The sequence below is a fragment of the Lipophrys pholis genome, assembly GCF_963383615.2.
Source record: "Lipophrys pholis genome assembly, chromosome: 14".
Taxonomy (NCBI): domain Eukaryota; kingdom Metazoa; phylum Chordata; class Actinopteri; order Blenniiformes; family Blenniidae; genus Lipophrys; species Lipophrys pholis.
The window spans coordinates 12,178,557-12,199,001 of NC_137633.1; the positions used below are offsets into that span (position 1 = coordinate 12,178,557).

At 42.7% G+C, this 20,445-nt stretch overlaps 1 protein-coding gene across 1 annotated transcript; it reads right to left on the bottom strand.

Annotated features, from left to right (window-relative positions):
• Nucleotides 1-3,177: 3,177 nt before the first annotated feature.
• On the bottom strand, nt 3,178-19,138 carry LOC308119375 (SLIT and NTRK-like protein 3). The gene is made up of 6 exons (XM_080479336.1): nt 18,899-19,138; nt 17,676-17,927; nt 16,226-16,341; nt 15,041-15,967; nt 13,373-13,592; nt 3,178-5,808 (listed from the first exon to the last, which is right to left on the bottom strand). Exons 1-6 carry the CDS (start codon nt 19,112-19,114, stop codon nt 4,660-4,662), a joined length of 2,880 nt encoding a protein of 959 aa, XP_080335462.1. The 5' UTR covers nt 19,115-19,138; the 3' UTR covers nt 3,178-4,659.
• Between the last annotated feature and the right edge of the window lie 1,307 nt (nt 19,139-20,445).

Consider the following 20,445-nt stretch of genomic DNA (forward strand, 5'->3'; position numbering starts at 1 on the left):
CCTGAGGTGAGCTGTGTCTTCTTGCAGTAGGAAACTTAACACCATGTCGATGTGTGGGGACTCAAAATCTGGGTGCAAATCAGTTCAAAGAGATCTCTTTCTTTGTGACACTCATCCATATTCTCCTTATTCTGTCTCTTTCTGATCATACGCCCACAACAAAAAAAACCAACCTTAAAACTGGCATAAGGACATAAAATCACACACGAACACACACTCACTTCAGCAACAAGGCCTGTAAAGCTCGTGTGATGTTTTCAACGTCAACCGGGCCGGTCCCTGCCATCTTAGTGTCTCCACACCAGCTTACTGCAACAGCAAAATGACACAGTAACAGACACATATCAGCTTACTATAATAACACCTAGCCAGCACGCAGAGTAATCCACCATTTTGCTTCACAGCACAGTAAATAAGTATTGTCATGATACAGTGGAAGGCAGAGAAATCTCCATTTTTCAACTGTAACTGTTTGGCAAGACGTGTAATTGAGCTCCAAGTCTGCACAGAGATCATGTGGGTGGCGTCGCGTGCCGGAGAGCAGACACAGAGCCAATGCGGCCAGAAATGTGCGCACTCACAATGGCAAACGCAGTGTCTGAGTTTCCTTCCCACATCTACTGTAAGTCTTTTATTTTCCTCTCTCTGTCTTACTACCTACTGTAACTCCCATAGCACGCACACCAGCGAACAAGTCCTGCAGCAGCCTTAAGCCTGGAAACACCCGCCTGCTGATCTTTCTCCCCGTCTTTTCATCTCCCCCATCCTCCCTCAAATCTCCCTCTGTCCTCTTTACTCCCACTTTCTCTCCCTACCTTCTCATCATCCGCTTCCCTACAGCATCCTTCCCAGCCTTGCTTCTCTCTCACTCTCTGTCTCTCAATCTCTGTAGGTATTTCCCTTGCTGATGTTGTCCATTGAGAGCCAGTGATTGTCTGTGGGTGAGAGCAGAGAAGAGCGGAGCCGATTACTGCAATGCAGAGCAACCAAACAACATCCCAGTGCTGCAGCCGATGCCGTGTGTTTGTATGTACAGTTTGTGTACACATTAAAAATGACTTTGTTTACTCATGCATCAGTATTTGTATGTGAAAAGCATGCACACAGCTGCAGCACAGATACAATGGTGTTGATGTTTGTGTGTGTGTGTGTGTGTGTGTGTGTGTGTGTGTGTGTGTGTGTGTGTGTGTGTGTCTGTGCGAGCGATGACCAGCCTAACCACAACTGTTTGTCATGGCCAAACACCAAAGCTTCTGCAGCTATGCACCATGACTCTTAAACAGATCTCTTTTCACTGACATCAAACCATGCCCAACTGTGCATTTTTAATACCCTGCATGTTTATGCAGAGAAGAATGTTGGTTCTCACACACACACACACACACACACACACACACACACACACACACACACACACACACACACACACACACACACACACACACACACACACACACACACACACACACACACACACACACACACACACACTCAAAAATGATTCGCCTAGCGCAGCTCAGGCTAAATCTATTATGCAAAATGACAGTGTTTTAATCAGGCTAATTGTCCAGCTCCTTACCATGTCTCTGCCATCTCTACTTAAGCGATGCCACAGCCACACTGTTTTTCTTTTTTTTCCTTTTTTTTTTTAAAGGAATAAATGACACGGTGGTGGAGGAAGAGCGAGAGGCAATCTAAGCCACAGAGGCCCACAGGCGTTTGAAGTCTAAAGACTCTTTCATCCTCGACTCTGGGAAATGAATGATTTTTTTCACACAGTGACAGGACAGCTCTGACAGGACCCAAACACATGAACCATGGCAAAGCTGTCAGATAGTCAAACACACATAGGCAGACACACACGCGTACGAGAAAACACATACACGCCGTTTGCACGAGTCCAGGGCAGAAAGAGTTGAAGAAGAAATCCGGCACTGTACGGTCATGGGTGAGGAAGTGAGGAGGGACTGTTAAAAGTGAGAAAAAAGAGCGAATAGGACACAGAGAATGGTGCTATAATTAGTCGTTTGTTGCTTTAACTGGCATTTAGTTTTAACTGGGCTTCTTTGTCTGTAGACACAATGGGGCTGATGTGGCATGAGTGAACTACACAGCTTAGAGGATTAAGGCTGGACTGAGGCCGGGCCGCTGCACTCACTGTCTCCGTCACACAGACACACAGACACACAGACAGACAGACAGGGACCAGCTGCACAAACACACATCTTCACACACGCTTCCTCACACACACACACACACACACACACACACACACACACACACACACACACACACACACACACACACACACACACACACACACACACACACACACACACACACACACACACACACACACACACACACACACACGCCCGCATGTGCACACGCAGTCCCGAGTGTGTGCGCACACGAACACACTCACAGGGGGATTATCTGTGCAACAGAGTTCTGAACACTGAGAGTGAGGAGGCGTCTGAAGAAGTGCACTCATCGCCGACGGATGGAAAGAGCATGGCAGAAAGAAACAAAAAAAATACACACACACATACTTCAGTGTGAGCTACCTGCGTGTTGAGCAGCATATAGAGCAGCGTCTCTGTGTCCGTCCTGTGAGGCTGAGCTGACAGCCAGAGCAATGAGAGGGAAGGGGAAATAGAGGAGAGAAGAAAGAACAAAAGAAAAGGTGAGGAGGAGAGCCAAGGAATAAAGTGGCAAGGAAAAAAGGGAGAAGGGAACAAACCAGATGGAGAGATGAAAGTAAAAGGCAGAGGGAAGATCATTATGAAAGAAACACTAGCTGGAGATAGATGGAGCAATTCACGACCTTGGCCCCGGGGCCAGCAGCCCAACATGTCCTTATTTCACAAATAGACTGTATTGATTTTATACCATTAATGTGGTAGATTTCACACTATTAGCTTCTATCTCCACAGTTTAGTGTGCAGGGAACCCTGCAGGCGCTCAGCTTTGCTCAACTCTCATCTGATCTCTCCAGCACGCTGCACGGACAAGCTTACAGGCTTAGCATACCTCAAGCCGTTTCTTTCATGCACTATTAAGGCGATGGAGCTGCAGAGAGTGAGTGTGCATTTATGGGTGTCAGGGCATGTGTGTGTGTGTGTGTGTAAACCGTCAAACAGCAGCTACCAATGTCAGGTTTTTTTTTTTAATGTAGCACCCTTTATTGTATTTCGTGGGCCGGCGGTAAGAAGGCTGAACCAGATGCAGAATCATCCTATACATTGATATAACATGATCCCTTACAGGAGAGCTTCAACACGCAAAAACTAAGAATAAATATATTCACAACTGCCTCTACTATTTGTAGGAGATGAAAGCATAAAAAGGTACCTCCATAAAAGATAATAATTGATAGTTGATAGAAGTGTTCTGACTGTTTTTTAATTGTCAAAAAAATGCCTTGCTGTTTTTTTTCTTCATCCATTGTTCTTTTTTGCCATTCAATTTTCCTCTGAGAAATATTCAAAAATCAATACAATAACCTCTGTGCCTTTGTCCGATGAAAGAAAATGTGAAGCTGAGGTCCTTGTGGCCCCATTAAGTCTGGCTGATTAAGAAATCCAAAATGCATCCATGGCAACAATGTCCTTCTGTACGTCAAACTTCCTTTGTTTTGTCTTGCATTAGAAAAGAAGAAGAAAAAAAAGGTTTTCTGTATCCTTCTTCCAAAAAAACCAGAACCTTTTTCTAATTTCACACAGCAGCCAACTCTTCCTGAATAAGTCTCCCATCCTAGCCCTGTTAAAAAAAAATCAACTGGATAAGCAAATAATGTTAACTGGATGAGACGATGAAAATGAACAGAACTGCATACAAACAACTCCAATATTGACGGGGTATATTATTATTTTTGGCTCATCCAGGGAATGCAATTATTCGGCGGGCTTTGATTGGTTTTAGTCTCAGTCGTCCATCAGCGTCCCATCCATTGGTAGTCAAACCTCTTTGTTTAGATAAATAGATCTGTATTCATAGAAAAATAAGCATTGACCACGCTGCTGGCTGTTCATTGCTAAGGCACTTGGCTGTTTTCAGTTATTCCTCTTCTTCCCGCTGTGTCTCTGTCGGTTCTCCATGTTAATATGTCTGCCCAGCTCGCTCCACACCTTCTGACTGTCACAGTTTATGACTCTGTGTTGGATGTCGCAAAGAGCTGGTGTGTTTCACCTCCAGGTAGGTCTTTTGAGAGTGATAATATAACATTACCGCCCACAATCACCCCCACCACTTTCTTCCGCTAATTGTGGTGCATTGTGGAGTAGAAAGACCAAGCCTTGGTACTTTACGATCGTGGAGAGAAAAAAAAACAAAAAAAAACACCCATAGTAGCTGCAGCTGAAGTTTTCTTTTTTATGCCTCCAGGCAGAGATCTGAGATCAGCTAATCCTTGCCAAATACCAACCTATATGCCAGTGGTGGGGAAAATACAAACTGACCTCCGCTCGTCATCCAGGAATAAACATAGTGTGTAGTGTAGTCCCACTCCCCCACGGGCTCCTCTCAAAGCTGTGCCATCCTCTGTACAGGAGTCATTGTTACTGGATGATTCATCCCCCGAGAGGGAGATGAGGAGGAGACAAGAGAAGAGGGGTAACAGAAAGAGGAGGAAGTGGAGGAGGAGAACGAGGAGGGCCATTAAAACTGGTAAGAGCGGTCCAGCACCTCCATGTAGTCCGGTGTGGTCCTCAGTCTGGCCCTCTGCTCTCCTGCACTCTGCTCGCTCGGGGTGCTGTGACTACCACCTGCTGTGGAGCTCGCTGTGGTGACCACAAGCGTTTGATCAGGCCTTGCGTCCTGTTTGGAGTCTTGGGGATGGGGATAGCGGGGCGGAGGCCTCGCATATCTGTCTGGCAGATCTCTGAACTCAGGAGTAGGGAGTCTGAAGAGGCAGTCCACCAGCTCCACCTTCGGGGTGGGACCCTGGCTGTCAATCACAGTGGGGCACAGGATGCCGTTCCCGTGGAGGCCGGCAAGTGGTCCCATTGCTCCTGTGACAGTATTGATAGGTGACGAGGACACCTCCAGAGCCCACTCCCTCTCCTTCTCTGCAGCAGAGCAGTATCCCCCCTCGCACTCTTTAGTAGCTGCAAATGTCTGCTGCTGCTGCTGCTGTTGCTGCTGCGGCCGCTGTTTCACTGCAGCATCCTGCTCGTCTTTATAAATGGGATTGCTACACATGTGCGAGGCCGCAGCGGGGTCAGAACTTTTCGACGCAGCCTCTGGGGGCAGGATGGTGTCATACACGTGGTTGTGTTCAGGCGGAGGCAGTGGCGGTGTTTCCGGGAGGCCGTGGTGATGGTGGTGATGGTGCGTCTGCTCAGTGAAAATTCCACACTCCATCTGGATGCCAGCCAAGTCTACCTCTCCCTGGCGGCGGAACGGCAGCTTGTCCCTCCTCCTTAGGGCGTAGGCGATTAGTGCCGCTGCCGCAAAGAACGCAGAGACAAACAATACCAGCAGGCTGAGCACCAACACCGACAGAGGGATTGAATCCTTCCCCTGAGGGATCAGCGGTCCCAGCCCCGAGCCGGGATAGCCAACCGATACACCTCCATCTGCAGCTGTGGAGGTGGCTGTCTGCTCCTCGTGCTCCTGGTCCTCCTGGGGCTCCAGCTCTGGGCAGAGCAACTCCATGGAGAGGGAGCGCAGGTCAACTCCTTTGGTCTTTTCCGGGGAATGGCATACCACCTCTCCCACCACGACCACCGCGCTGAGCCCCTCCAGCCATCGCTTCAGCGGAGCCGCTTCACAGTTGCACTCCCACAGGTTCTGCTGCAGGTCCACCTGGAGAAACACACAAGACCGCAGCGCACTGTCACTGTGCAATAGTAGACTAATTACTGATCGGCCATGCAATGCGAATTCATGAATCATTTTGTGGAATGTGAACAAAAGTAGACAATTTTGGCAACACCCTTGTGATATGATTAAGTTTCTGTGTATTAGGTTGAAGTATAGGGCAGTAAATAGCGCTCTAAAAGGGAGATGGCAAGAAACATGATCGTACATCTGTACTTTTCCCTTTCAAAATGAGTTTCTCAGCATTTACATAATAGAATACAGCTCCGCACAATGAGAAATGTCTGTAAATGATTTTTTAAATATGCAACTGATGAATGGGATGAATTATTGTAAATAATGGCATTACAGGGTCATCAAAACACTGAGGTGCTTTTATTCACTGAATGCCTATGCACAGGATAGATACTGTATATCCTCAATATTCAACACCCACAAGTGCTCTCTTGAAAACCTGTTCACACATGTACTACAGCAGGGTATAGAGAAAATGTGAGTTTACAATAAAGATCATTCAGAGTTTTACCTAAGTGGTTATTCACAAACTCACCAACAGGCTTTGTGTGACGAGCATATACAAAGATCGCAGCGCTCCTCTCCTCAACTCTCCCCTGTGCTGTAATCCAATAGGTATGCACATAAATCTTATTTTCTCAATGCCAGCTATTTATTATTTGTCCTAAAACAAACTGAAATATTCAGTTTGCCACACTTTGAAATGGGTGAAGCAGATTTATGCACAAAGAAAATCACTTACATCACATAGTATTGTCTACAGAACTGATCTGTTCCGTATCTTTAGCAATGACACTGGCAATGAAAGCTGATATTCTCTCTGTCACACATCCAAGGAGCTTGCACAAATGTTGTCATGCTAATTTGGTTAGTCCATCTCGCTGGCTTACAGATAGAGATGGATGCTTTTTGAGATGATTCAGCATTGCTGCTATGGGAGCCATGGCACTAGGCTACTTCCCCATTCCTCATATTGCACAACCGGATGCTTCTTCCCTTTATTGAAGTTAGCCCTCTGTGGGCTTTTGTGCAGCCTGTATAATTGCAAGTTGAGGGTAAGTAGAGGCAGCACTCAGCAGCAGTTTTAAGTCGGTTCGAACACTTCACTATCTTAGTACCGGAAAGCGCAGATTTTTACAGGTTTCTGCGTTATTGAGGCACATCTGGGATTTAATGCGGTATAATTGAACAAACTGACATTTCAAATAAACACGGCATGAACAAAATATCTGCTTGTTTTTACTGTTTTATAACTTTCACAATGACGATCTTGCATCTGTTGGGAACTCTTGAAGCATTTTATTGTTTGCTATCTCGCATATCCCAAGGGCACTATCCCCTTCTCTTTTGCAAGCATCTGTCCAACACTTCCAGCACTATTTACAATTTATACGCCTGGTCACCTAGTGTGTGATTTGCTGTCAACCTGTCAATCACAGCTCTTGAGATGGGAAATTGGAAACCCTCACTTAGCTCAACAAGTGCTAGTTGCGGAGAAAACGCCAGACATGCTATATTTTTGAGAGCTAATTTCGCTTACAAAGCCAAATAGATTATGCTAATGGCTGGAGACTCCGAATGATTCTAAAATGAGATTCAGTGAAACCTCTTTTGTCTGAAAATATATTCGCCTGGATTCGAGGGCTGAGTTTTGGATAGAAGTTGCTGCAGAGGAGCATATTTGCTCTCGTGGGTTTTTTCATTATGATGGAGATCAAGGATCAAGTGATAATTGTCCAAAATTTACTGGAGAGCATTAAAAAAATTCACATCAGGGGAGAAAGTCAGATTGTTCTCAGTGAGCCGTGTGTCTTTTAATTGATCACTTTGCCCAACCAGCAACATCCTGTCAGTCATTAGAATTGCTCCAGTTAGTTCACAGAAATATAGTCAATATAAGCAGGTTTTGGAAGTTCTGGTGCAGGGATTTCGCCGATGTCTCTGGTGACCAGACGCCCCTAAGCTTCAGCTAGCCAAGCTTTCTCCATACTGATGAATGTGTTTCATTGTCTCCTGAATAATAGACATAGTGAATATGAAAAGACTGCATTTGAAGACGAGAGTGCAGTATATGCAAAATTTAGTTATTCTGAGAATTGTGCATATTGGAAATCTGTCATTACAGCTACATGAGAGATATTATACATACAACGCTCAGAATCAAAGCATGGGTACTCAGCACTTATACTGCTGGGTTTGTTATGGTGAGCGTCCTCCAGGAGATCTCCTTTTTGTTTTAAAATATTGTAATTTACTCTCACAGTGTACTCGTGCTCCTGTTGCCTGCATTGTAGACTTCAACCTCTGGTAGTGATTTTCCATTTCTCCCAGAGTGACTTCAACCACCCCTTGAGATGGGCCATGAACTTGCACTATCCAGCGGTTTGTGTTTCATGTAGGAGGAGAGAGAGTGGTAGTAATAGCAAAGAGCAAAGAGCATGAGTTTCTGGTCCGTTGAGGCTACTGTCAGTGGAGGAATTGGCATCTCTACCTCGCTGTGATTGCTGAACATCAGCACAACACGGTGAGCAGACGAGCCCTTGATCTTTTATTCTGACAGAAAACAACCACTGACTTTTAATGTTACTGTATGACTAAGCTGGGTATGCTGTGTTTGTAGTGTGCAGCAAACTATAAGTATGTAGACATGGAAAAATGAATATGTTCAGAACACTCCCCTCCAGGAAACTGCAATAGTAAACAAGAGACTCCAACCAGGTTCAGTGTTATGTTTTAAAGATTCAAAGATTTAAAGTGTTTATTGTCGCATACACTGCAGAGAAATGTGTTTCTGTGAGCGATGAAGTCCTGATTTTGTTGCTCACGAGAATGATAAAAGATGAAGTCATAAAAATTTTATGAAAAGAAAGCCACACAAAAACACAAAAGTGCATAAATGAAGGCAATTTAAAGGCAACATTTGAGAACTACAATAGAAATATAAACAATATACGAACATAACTATGAAGAAAAAAACAGTGTTGGAAATGAATATTCACACAATAGAGCAAGGAGTGTGAAACATCAGCTGTGAGTTCAATACAAATCAGAAGTCAGTGTGAAATAATATGTAATATAGGTGAGCACAATGAGAAAAGGCAAATGATGTAGATCTGTGATTATAGACTCCTCGCGGCTGATTGGGAGTCTGATGGCAGAGGGGAAGAATGATCCCTAGTACTTTTTTCCTGGAGCCTGTCCAGATTGCCCTCAAGACAGGCTTTGGACCCCCTTTGTGATCTCTGATTTGCCAAAACAATACAGTGAAATCAAACAGCTGGTGAACAGACAGACAAACGCACACGTACTTTCACACCAGCCCCTCACAGGGCAAACACAGAGACACACAATCACACACACACACACACACACATTCACACCTATGTGCAATTCAGGGTCACCAATTAACCTCAAAAGCATCTTTCTGAACTGAGAGGGAAACCAGAGCACCCGGGAAAAATCTCTCGGACTTGAACTCACGACATTCTCACTATTAAGCAAGAGAGCTATTCACTCCTCCACCGTGCCCCCACATACACACAACTCTCAACAACATACAAAAGCAAGACCCTTGAAGATTTTGTAAACTGGAGTTTAGCAGGTCCGCTCGAGTCTCCAGAAGGAGAGTTACCAAGGTTTTATTTCTCTTGTGCGAATCATAATTTGACAACCTCTGAGCGGGAAAAGCCTCCCAGGCTGAGAGCTGCTGCTAACATACTGTATCACTGACAACGGCTAAATATATGTGTGTCTCCAGATAATCCAGATGTACAGAAATGCGTGAATGCTCAGTCAGCGTTCATAGATGGCGATTATGTACACTCGTAAAGTAAAATGCATATCTTTTAATTATATTATTTCTTTTTATTCCGAAAGAACACAATCATTTAGTTGTAATCGCCCATCCCCACATTAGCACTGAACAAACACACTGATATAGAAATAATACAGTAGTAATACGTCTGATCCTCATTATGTCATGCCATATTATCCATCCCAACACATAATTAAATATAAGTGGTGATTAACACTGGGTTACTCTTAGCTCAACAGTAAAGAAATTTTGCAAGAAAACACATGTTTCAGTGCCAGGGCGTGAATGTCACTGACTTTAGCGACATTTCATTCTGAATCAGATGTACTGAGACATACAGTGAATGGAACCAAAGTCCAGCTCAAATAGCAGATGAATCGGTATTATTTCCAAGTGATTGGTCAAACTCTGCAAATGCTAAAAGGATTGTAATTTCACAAGCTTTTACTCGGCGCTATTTTTACTGTTAAACCACCTGTGATGGTTGTGGTGACTTTTTTTTTTATTATTATTATTTTACTTTGCTCTGCTGTGCAGTGTCAGCTAAAATAATGGTTTGTTTTACAAGACACTGTAACCCTTTTTTTTTTCCCACTGCATGGACGGCTATTTATTGTGCTGAGGGGATTAAATATACAGTGTGAGCAGCCAACTGAAAATAATGGGTATTACTGTTACCTATCAGTGGACTTTTAGAATTGAGTCAATGTTAATGCAATTAATGTGGCTTAACTGTTCAACTACAAACCATTTAGTATGACTTGAAATAACAAAACGTATAATTATATTATTTTTGTATTATGTTAATTATTAATATATTAATAATATATTCTATTTATTATATCATTATGTATAATTAGCTTTAGTGGTGAAACGTCTATGTTCCGTCTAATAACAGTAAACATGAAAGGTGGGAATGCTGAGCCAACGCTAATTTATTCCTGATATCACTCTGTGATGTTTTTGAATGTCCTCAGTCAAAAGTCAATCTGCTGCAGGCTTCAATTCTTTAGTTCAGTAGTGTTTCATGTTTCAACCGTTATTCTGGTGAAGAGTTAGATGAGAGGATTAACATAGCTGTCAAATCTGAGAGTGGTATCGGTCTTCTCTTCCGACTCTCCTCTAATAGCCCAGCAACCACCTTTTTGCATCAGGGCTATCGCATCATGATTGTCTCTGTAGCTTTCACTATCTTTTCAAAAAGCTTTTAACCAGTAAGTACCATATAGTGTTTATTATGACTGAGCTCAAAATGAAGCTCGCAGTCGCCAGTGAGGGGATCTCGACTGCTAAAAGCCAGCTTGGTCAGTGACAGTGATGATTTGGGGAGTCATGCTCTTGGCCATGAAATAGTCTGTCTGGTCTGCAGCACTGTAGGGCTTTTGCACTGGTTTTTGCACAGATTAAACAAACAAGAGCTGAGAGTTAAATGATGACCTTTAGCGGAGTTGCTTGGTGGATTATTGCCTTTGCATAGAGCCAAGGTTTATATTTAGCATACAGATATACTATTGATCCTATTATCTAACACGCTGGAACAAAGCAAAGATGCTTATTTTCCTTTTAAGGGTTTGTCTGCATGTGCTGAACAACACTAATAAACATGATCAGTGAATATATATATATATATATATATATATATATATATATATATATATATATATATATATATATATATATATATACGTATATGTGTTTATATTTCAATGCAGTATTAACTGATCGTGTGGTGAAGGTATGTTCTCGCTCCACATGCAAAGGTTTTAGGTTGAATTCCCCCCGGGTGAATACTATGCTATTTTCATCAGTCCTTTCTGTCTGAGAATTGTTTTTCTATCTGATCACGTAAGGTGAAACATGGCCACGGGCAAGTTTCTTCATTACAGCTGGCAACGACAAGAAAAGTGCTGCTCTAATACACAACATGCACTTTGCATTGACTGAGAAAGACATATGTTTTTCTGAACTGTACACATTGCTGGCGTCTAGTCAGATGCTGATTCACCCACCTTTATTTCGTTCCCTTCACTGCTCTCAGTTGCTCTTGTGCTGCTATTAATTTTCCAGTTAAGAAATTACAGTCACTTTAATTGTGTTGAACTAATGTTTTTTATTTAGTTTTAGTTTTTTTCAAACAACATTGACATCGGGGAGGTAGGTATTCATCATATCAGGGTATATACAGTAAGTGGGTGTGACTGCATAATCCCTCTCTTGATGGTGACAATGACTCTAAGCTATACATGCTGCTGCTTTAGAGTTATCAGAATGGACTCCTTTTTGCAGCAGCTGTGGGCTAAACCCCGCTTCCATCTGCGTTACCCTTTGATTTTACTGTGCAAACCCTGGCTCTAAAAGCACAAGCCAGCGCCCAGAAATCCCAGTTCCTGAGCTTCAAACAGTCCAGCAGTAAGTCAACAGGTGATATCATTGTCATATTATTTTCTGCAGTCCATGGACAGCGCTAATGTGGCTTTGTCGGAGTAATAACAACCCTGGTAAATGAATGAATTCAATTACTGTGGCACAGATTTTGAGCACTACAATAGTGATACTGCTGGGCTTTATGAATATGGCTCACTGTGTGCTTCCATTTGGTGAATGCTTTAATGCTCTTGGACATCAGAGGTGTATAACAGCACAAAAACATAATACACTTCTACGTGGTTCCTCCAGCCCCATAAACCACTGCCGTCCGCTCCCCGAATAAACATTTGGAAACAGCTTCCAAACTGCCAGCCTCACCCACACAACCGAGGATCAGGAAATTTTTCATGGAGCAAAGCAAAACGGAAATTCACAATGACATTCAGGCTAATCTACACCCACCTTACCTCATTCTACTCTGGCTGTCTAAGAAAAGCCCGGTACACTAAATTTGCTGAAGTGAGAGGAGGCAGAGATGAAAAAAAAAATGTAATGCCTCGGTTCTGTCCTTTTCGATGCATTGTGTACAGCGAGCACTCCCATAATGCTGCAGTCAAATGTGCGAGGTAAGGTCTAACAAAAAGAAAAAAAAAAAAAAAAAAGAAAGAAGTGGATTTCACACGCACAATAGTTTATGCAGCCTATTTACTGAAAGGTGCATTAATTACAACCATGCACAAAAACTTGAACGTTCAGCTTTCTCCAGTTCAGCTCCTGATTTATTAAGACCACTTATGCAAATCAAGTCAATTGCAATTTTCCAATTAGAATACCTGAGGCGCAACCGTAGTCCCACATGCCACAACAGAGCTCCCAAAACAGCAGACAATGCAGATGACAGAGAAAACTGCAGCTGTGCTAGAGGCCAGGAGATCAGGGGCTGCCAGAAGTTTTAAATGCGGGTACGGTGTGATCCAAGATTTCTAATAGTTCTGTTTATTTCGTCAAGCTGCGATAATATAATGTGTCCTGGCAATCTATTAGTTCTTTCAATCTCATCGTCTGACATTTGAAATAAATATACTCTGCATAATTATGCACATTTTTTGTTTGGGAAATCAACAGGGGTGATCCAATTCAATAATCTCCATTTTTCACCCTGCCACTGTCACTCAAAAAAAAATGCATCTCATTTGGCCTAAATTTGCTAAAAGCCTCATGCCAGGTATCTGACTCATTTACACATGCACAGGTTAGCGGACCAGGATTTCTATCCCATCGGCACTGAGACCTTCACAATCATTCAGTGGATTTGTTAGTCACTCACTAACGTAGTAACAGGTTCACACCAACCTTCACCAGTCCTGTGAGGTGCTCCAGCACGCCCTCCATGGGAAGCTGCAGAAGATGATTGTTTCTCAAGTTGAGGCGAGCCAGATTGACTCTGGAGAACACGCCGAGGGGGAGACTTCGCAGCAGGTTGGTATTCAGGAACAACAACTGGAGCGATGGCATGGAGTCGAAGGTGCCAGGATCTACTTCACGGATTTCATTGTACTCAAAATAGAGAAACCTGCACAGACAGGAGAGGAGACTGTCACCGTGTCTGTATGCAAAGAGAATAAAGATAGACTATGCAACACGAAACACAAATGGGCCATCCTTATAATAAAGGGGAACTGCACTATGTTCACATTTTAGGATATATTAACGCTTAGAATGCAAGTATCATAATAACATTACAAAGGCGAATGAGACCATAGGTTTCACTGCTTATAAATAATTATACATTAAAGAATGGATTGTATTTATTTTTAACATTTTCACAGTTATTCTATATATGATAGAAGTACTCTGAGGGTTTGTTACCTCTCCTGTATTCCTGCATGACAAAATCACCAATTAATATTCATGTTTCGAAGTCATACTAGAAATTTGATTTAATCTCCCCGTTTCCTGCTCTGAGCATTATAAGCTGATCACTATCAAATGACATTGTGTAATTTTACACTGATGACTCTCTTTGCTGGCCTTAACATGCCTGATTAGCATGTTAAATCATTTTCATTTTTAAATAAAGGGTTGAATTTCGAAGTTCCTTTGGAAAAAAAAAATTAAATATGAAGGACACACTGAGGGATAAAACTGGACTCTTTTCCACGCATGCTAGTCATCCAATATACTTCCTTCGTTAAAGTAAGTGGTGGATCTGGTTTAAATTACTAATACCACTCTCCCACCATTAAGTCACTAACAAAGGCTAACGAGAGGTTAAGCGCTAGACATTTTGAATGTCCAGAGAGGATTTTTATTATTGATTAATAGTCAGAATAAGGGCTCTGTAGATTTTCTGAACCTTATCATGAGATATGGAGACTGTCGAGCTGAAAACTAAAAGCTAATTAATGCTCTGAACATGATGATATCATGCGACAATGGTTTTTATTCATTGGACAGCGAAGCATAAATGGCAATCTGTTGTCTCTTTTCAGGTTTAATCCCCTGAATAAATATAATAACTTATCATATATATAAATTATTTGCAGTGTAATTATCATTTTGAGATTAATCTGACAGTGACGTGCATATACATCTGTGTGATGATTCTCCTTTATATTTATTTTAAGCCCTTTTTCAAAACAAAAATTCCTGGCATCAGGCAGCTCTCTTATCAACACCTCTGGATGCAAATACAAAAAAAACCCCAGTCATTTTCACGTAGTCACTCGCACCGGGCTCGCACCTCTACTGAAGCATGCTCTCCGGCAGCGTGACTAACAAATGACACTCCTGGAAGAGAATGGGTACCTTTCATTTCAATCAAACTCCAACATAATTGTAATCAAAATGTTTTGCTCTGTGCTTTGCCCGTATAAAAGTAAAATTGATTTCCATGTACTTGTTTACTACAAATCTTTAAATATCTAAAAAGACATGACATTGCAGATTATGATTGTGTCTTCAGTGCAGTCAAGGGAGGGATTCCAAAACGTGTAGTTTCACAAAAGAGTACCATCCTACCTTAGATTCTGCAGCCCCAGAAACATGTGAGGGCTCAATCTTTCCAGGTTGTTGCCATTCAGGTAGAGGCTCCTCAGGTTTGTCAGGCTCGAAAAGGCCCCCTCCTGGAGGTAGGAGATTCGGTTGTTCCCCAGGTGAAGCAGGTCGAGACTGGAGAAATTCCAGAAGTCCGTGCGGTAGATCCTCTGGATTAAGTTTCCGCTCAGGTAGAGCTTGCGGCCGTTGAGAGGCCTCGGCATGAGCTGGGATACATTGAGGAAGCCGTTCTCCTTGCAGTTCACTGTGAGACCCAAGTCTGTGATGTGCAGGTTGCAGGTACAGCCCAGGGGGCAGATGATTGGGATGGGGGGTCGGGTTTGGTAGCCAGCCACAGGGGGGTTGTTGGGCATCAGACTGCGTGGTGTCGGGGATATTCTGGAGGGCCGGGGCTTTTTAGTTGGTCGGGGGTGCCTCTCCCTGTCCTTTCGCTCTGCTGAGGAAGAAGACGATGAAGTGGAGGAAGTGTGCGTGTTCTGGCGGGAGCCGTGCACCATAGAGGAGGGTTTAGTTGGCCTGACTCGCCCCGGATGGGAGTTGGGTTTAGAGTTAGGTGGGATATGCTGAGGCTGTGATCCTGGCGATGGACCACCTCCCTCTGCTTGTAGCTCTTTATCCGGAAGGTCAACGCAGAGCTCTTTGCGAGGGATTTCCCTCAGGTCTTTGCCATGGAGGTGGAATGGATATTCACAGGTAACGTCCCCGACTACAGCTGTGTATGGGATCTGACCCAGCCACTGCTGGAGCTGCACTGCCTCGCAGCCACAGTTCCAGGGATTCTCCTCCAGCTGCAGCTCCATCAGGGAGCGGCCAACATACTCCAGAGTCCCAGCATATGCCAGGCTCTTCAGACGGTTTCCCCGCAGGTCCAGATGAGTCAGAGACACAGATCTGGTGCAGGAGGAGGAGGAGGAGGATAGTTAGCTAGGTTAGATGAAAGGACAACGTGATAGTAGAGAGAAAAGGTTCACACATTCCACTGCAGAGAAATCTGCTTTTTTTTGTGATGACTATTTTGCATTTCATAAAATGAGATAGTATGCCAAAGAAATATTAATTCAGCAGTGAGTAATTGTATCTGACATTGATAATTCTGCAGATCGGCGCTGGTATAATTCAAAAGTTGCAGTTAAATAATCACAATCTAACCTGAACAGATGAGCAGGCAAGACAGGGATCAGGTTGTCATTCAGGATGAGAACTCGCAGCTTGTAGAGGAACCTCAGAGCACCGCTGTCAATTCGTTTGATCACATTGCAGTCAGCCTGCAGGTAGGAAAGAGGAAAAGTGATGAACATGTAATTGCTCAAATTGAAAAGGAGACTGAAATGAAAACGTTGGCACTATCTACTTTTTTGGAAAAAGTGCATCCAATTATGGAAAAAAAATTTAGCCAACCAGGTCATCTTTTAGATCAGACATGAGCAACTGGTGGCTCGTGGACCACGTGAGGCCTTGTCCTCACCCTTAGTGCCAAATGAAAAAAAAAGGTTTAGATTTCACAGGTGATGGGAGGAAGAAAGTCATTTTTACCACAATTAAGCGAGATATTAATTGTGATAATTCTCCATTTACAAAATCCCCCCCCCCCCTTTAAGTAAAACCATATCCAATGCATACATTCTCATACCAGTAACATTTAGAGTCTATTTTGCAGTTGTTTTTTTTAAAGTAGTCCTGCACTAAAATATACGGTATGACCTACATGCTCACAGTGTATCAGCTGGTGCAACGACTCAGATCCTCAGGCACGACTCTGTCAATGGTCCCAAAATGTAAAACCAAGGACCTTTGGTAAGTCCTTCAGCTTTTACACTGCAAAACGCTGGAACACTTTGCCTGTAATCCTGAGGGGACTAGAAATGTTGAAATACAGTAACAGAAGCTTAAAACTTACCGCTTTATCTTGGCTTTTACTGAAAAAGGCACACATGTATTATTTTACTCTATCATTCTAGTGCTTAACAAATTTGATAAACTTCTTTCCTAATCTAATCCTTTAAATTGTGTTTTTCTTTATTCTAATTTAAATCATTTTTAAAAATATATTATCTGTCCCCTAAATCCATCTTTATCTGGATTTGATATCAGATGTATCTTTCCTTTTCTGTTTTGATATTAAACCTTCATTAAGTGATGTTTTGAAGGTATTAATAATTGAGTTTCATCTCATCAGTTTCAATACAGTAATTGTTTCACTAAATGTTTTCATGATTCTCATTACATTCACAGATTTCTCGTCCTTATTTTGCGTTATCACCAACTTGCCAATTATAAGTGAACACAGCATTTAAAAGTACTGTTCATATAAATTTTGATCTCTCGATATTGAGCTGATAAAGTTAATTTCGAGAGTTTTCTTCTTTCAGTAGCCATTTGCCTCTCATCTATATCCTTGTGCCAGGAGTGCTCAGTCATAATTTGGCCATCTGGTAGAGAGTATGAGAGTTTTGTGGCCTTCACAAAGAGCAAAAGTTGCCCATCCCTGCAATAGAAATTTAATATTTTTGTCACTCTGTATTTTTTATTGCAGGACAAATTTATACACTGTTTTTCCAAACGTGGTTAGTGGAGATGAGCTGTCTCTCCTTGAACCCACCTGGAGATATTCCAGAGCTTCTAAGCCAGCGAAAGTGTCATTCCTGAAGACCTCCAGCTTGTTCTCGTGGAGGTACAGTCGTCTGAGTTTGGCAAGACCGTTGAAAGCTCCCACTCGGATGTCCTGGAGTGCATTGTTGCCAAGGTTTATCGACACTGCGTTGCCAAGGTGCTGGAACCCGTTGCTATAGAGACGCCTCAGAGAGTTCCTCTGGAGGTTGAGTTTGAAAGGGCGGACCCATGACTGTGACACCTGAATGATTAATTAGAGGTCTGATTAGTTATCTTATTAATTACACAAATTTAACCATTAGAAACACCCATAAGCCACATCGGAGACAGGATATTAGACTTGGAGATACAACATTTTAATGAGATAAATGGCAGGGCAGTAAAGTGCAGTGCAGTTTCATGTATATGAGTGACTCTGTGAAATTAGTCCATGCATTTTATTTATTTATTTTTTTTACTCCTATACTTGAGTATTTTAATCCGTTATTAACAGGATGTCCCAATAACTCCAGGGAAAAGTGCAGTTGATTGAAAATGCTCCAGTGAGACTCCTGACAGGAACTACTACTACTTCTCCCATTGGCTTCTCTTTATTCGTTTCCTTTACAATCTAGAATAGACCTCAAAATTATTTTCTTTGCATACAAAGCTCTTAACAGCCAGGCTTGGTCATATCTTCTATAAGAACATTTCCGTGAGCTTATAAAAGTTGAATAAAAGGGTCCTCTCGTGTGAAACCAGCTCTCAGTTCTCTTTTGGGACATTTATGATCAGGCTTAAAACGTTTCTATTTGTTGAACCTTATAGTTAAAGATGGCGCAGGTAACCGTGGACAATGTTCTTAGTTAAGCTGCTATAGGTACTTTAGACTGATGGGAGACTTTATTTTGTGATCCAAGCCTCAATCCCCTCACATGTGTATATGTCACCATTTCATGACGCAAACTTTCTGTATCTCTGGCTATGGAGCTGAAAGTTTGTGATCTGCATTTCCCAACCTCATCAGTTTACAGCATATTGATACTATTTGCTATTTTCTGTCATGCTGGAGGTCTCTTTCTCCCCCCATTTTCCCCATTTTTCCTCCCGTTTCCACTGTCTTCTCTCAATTTTTTGTTTTTCAATATGAAGTGTAGTGTTGTAATTGGAACAATAAAGCTGAACTGAAATTAATTTCAATTAAGAGGCCAGACAGATAAAGAAGAGTGATACCTGGCTGACGTTAGTGAAGCTCCGCCCGTCGCAATGCACGTGCAGCACGCCTTCCTTGACCTCACACGTGCATGGCTCAAAGCATGGCTCGTCCACTTCCTCCTCGGAGTTGTCCACTAGAGGGGTGTGTGTGGAGGTGGGGGTAGGGGTAGGGGTGTGCGAAGCCCGGGACAGGCACACACACCCCAGGGCCACCACCAGAATGGCCCACTGCATCCTCCTGCTTCTCCCTCTCAGCTCAGCAGCCTGGGGCTACGGCCCGGCATCAGCCCTTCACCGCACTGCACAGCGGGACGACGTGCAAACATGCGCATACACACACACACACACACACACACACACACACACACACACACACACACACACACACACACACACACACACACACACACACACACACACACACACACACACACACACACACACACACACACACACACACACACACACACACACACACACAACGGTAATGGTTAAAAGAGGGCAAACAGTCAGGGAAGCAGCAGCAAAAGGCAGTTCAGGATGAATCAGATAGATGATACATCGGAAGCATACTAAAGCAGTCATAAAATAAATGTTAAATCACACAGACTATAGCGCCACAGGGAAAGTATTCCATTATATTGGAATAATGATGTATAGGGCAAATAGAGACCACCGTATGCCATGATATAAGCTCAACAATGGTAAACATGTGTAAGAAATGCTGCACTCTGCACAGGAAAACAGAGCTTCAGATGAAAAGCTTTTACAAAACCAGGACAAATTGATGCAAAAACAACAAGCCAAACAATGTCTCTGCCGCCACAATGTTTCTTTTGAATTAAAAATTCAAATACTGACATTGAAAATGCAAAACAAAGGCAAACACGTGGGCTGTTCACCTGTGAATCACATTTTACCATTTTCAAAGTGGCTTTTTGGACAAGTGGGGAGAAAAAAAGCTCGGGATGAATATATTCATCTGTACTCACAAATGCCGGGTGAAGCTGAAATGTCACGCATGTGTTGTTTAATGTATGCAATATGAATATGGGTAAATGCAAATCAGATTCATAATGCTTCTGTCTAATGAACTGCTCCATTTATTAAGATGAATGGCAATCAGAGAACAGAAGGAAGGGGTGCAAATACCCCATATTATCAATCAGCAAAATAGGCTATCAACAGCTATCGAGTCCTGTCACAATCACTATTGTCATAATGACAGTGGAGTGAAAGCATCACTGCAAATCAAAACTCTTCAAAATTATCAAAAGGGTTGATGTGAAGGCAGTGTAGTGATGAGCAGGAGCTGAACTGATGGCTGTGTTGTGATGGTCGTGATGACGATCAGAACGGCATCGTAACAATAACTGAAAGAGAATCGTGTTGCAAGTAGTTTGGGCAAAAAAAAAAAAAAAAAGGAAAGGAAAAAAGAAAGAAAAACAGCTGAGCTGCGATTGCGAGTCCTGCATGGGCATATTTCCTCTCAAGTCTTAATGAGATCTAAATTGGATAAAGCATCTTGATCTGCTCATACAGTGTTGAACAGTGCCATGCGAAAT

Bases quoted from the DNA above. Each gene is read 5' to 3' on its own strand.
- LOC308119375 (XM_080479336.1), bottom strand. From the start codon at position 19,114: ATGCAGTGGGCCATTCTGGTGGTGGCCCTGGGGTGTGTGTGCCTGTCC. The intron at 17,928-18,898 runs GTATCACTCTTC...TTAATCATTCAG, and splicing joins GCTTCACTAACGTCAGCCAG to GTGTCACAGTCATGGGTCCG. The intron at 13,593-15,040 runs GTAGGATGGTAC...CTGTCTGTGCAG, and splicing joins CTGGGGCTGCAGAATCTAAG to GTTTCTCTATTTTGAGTACA.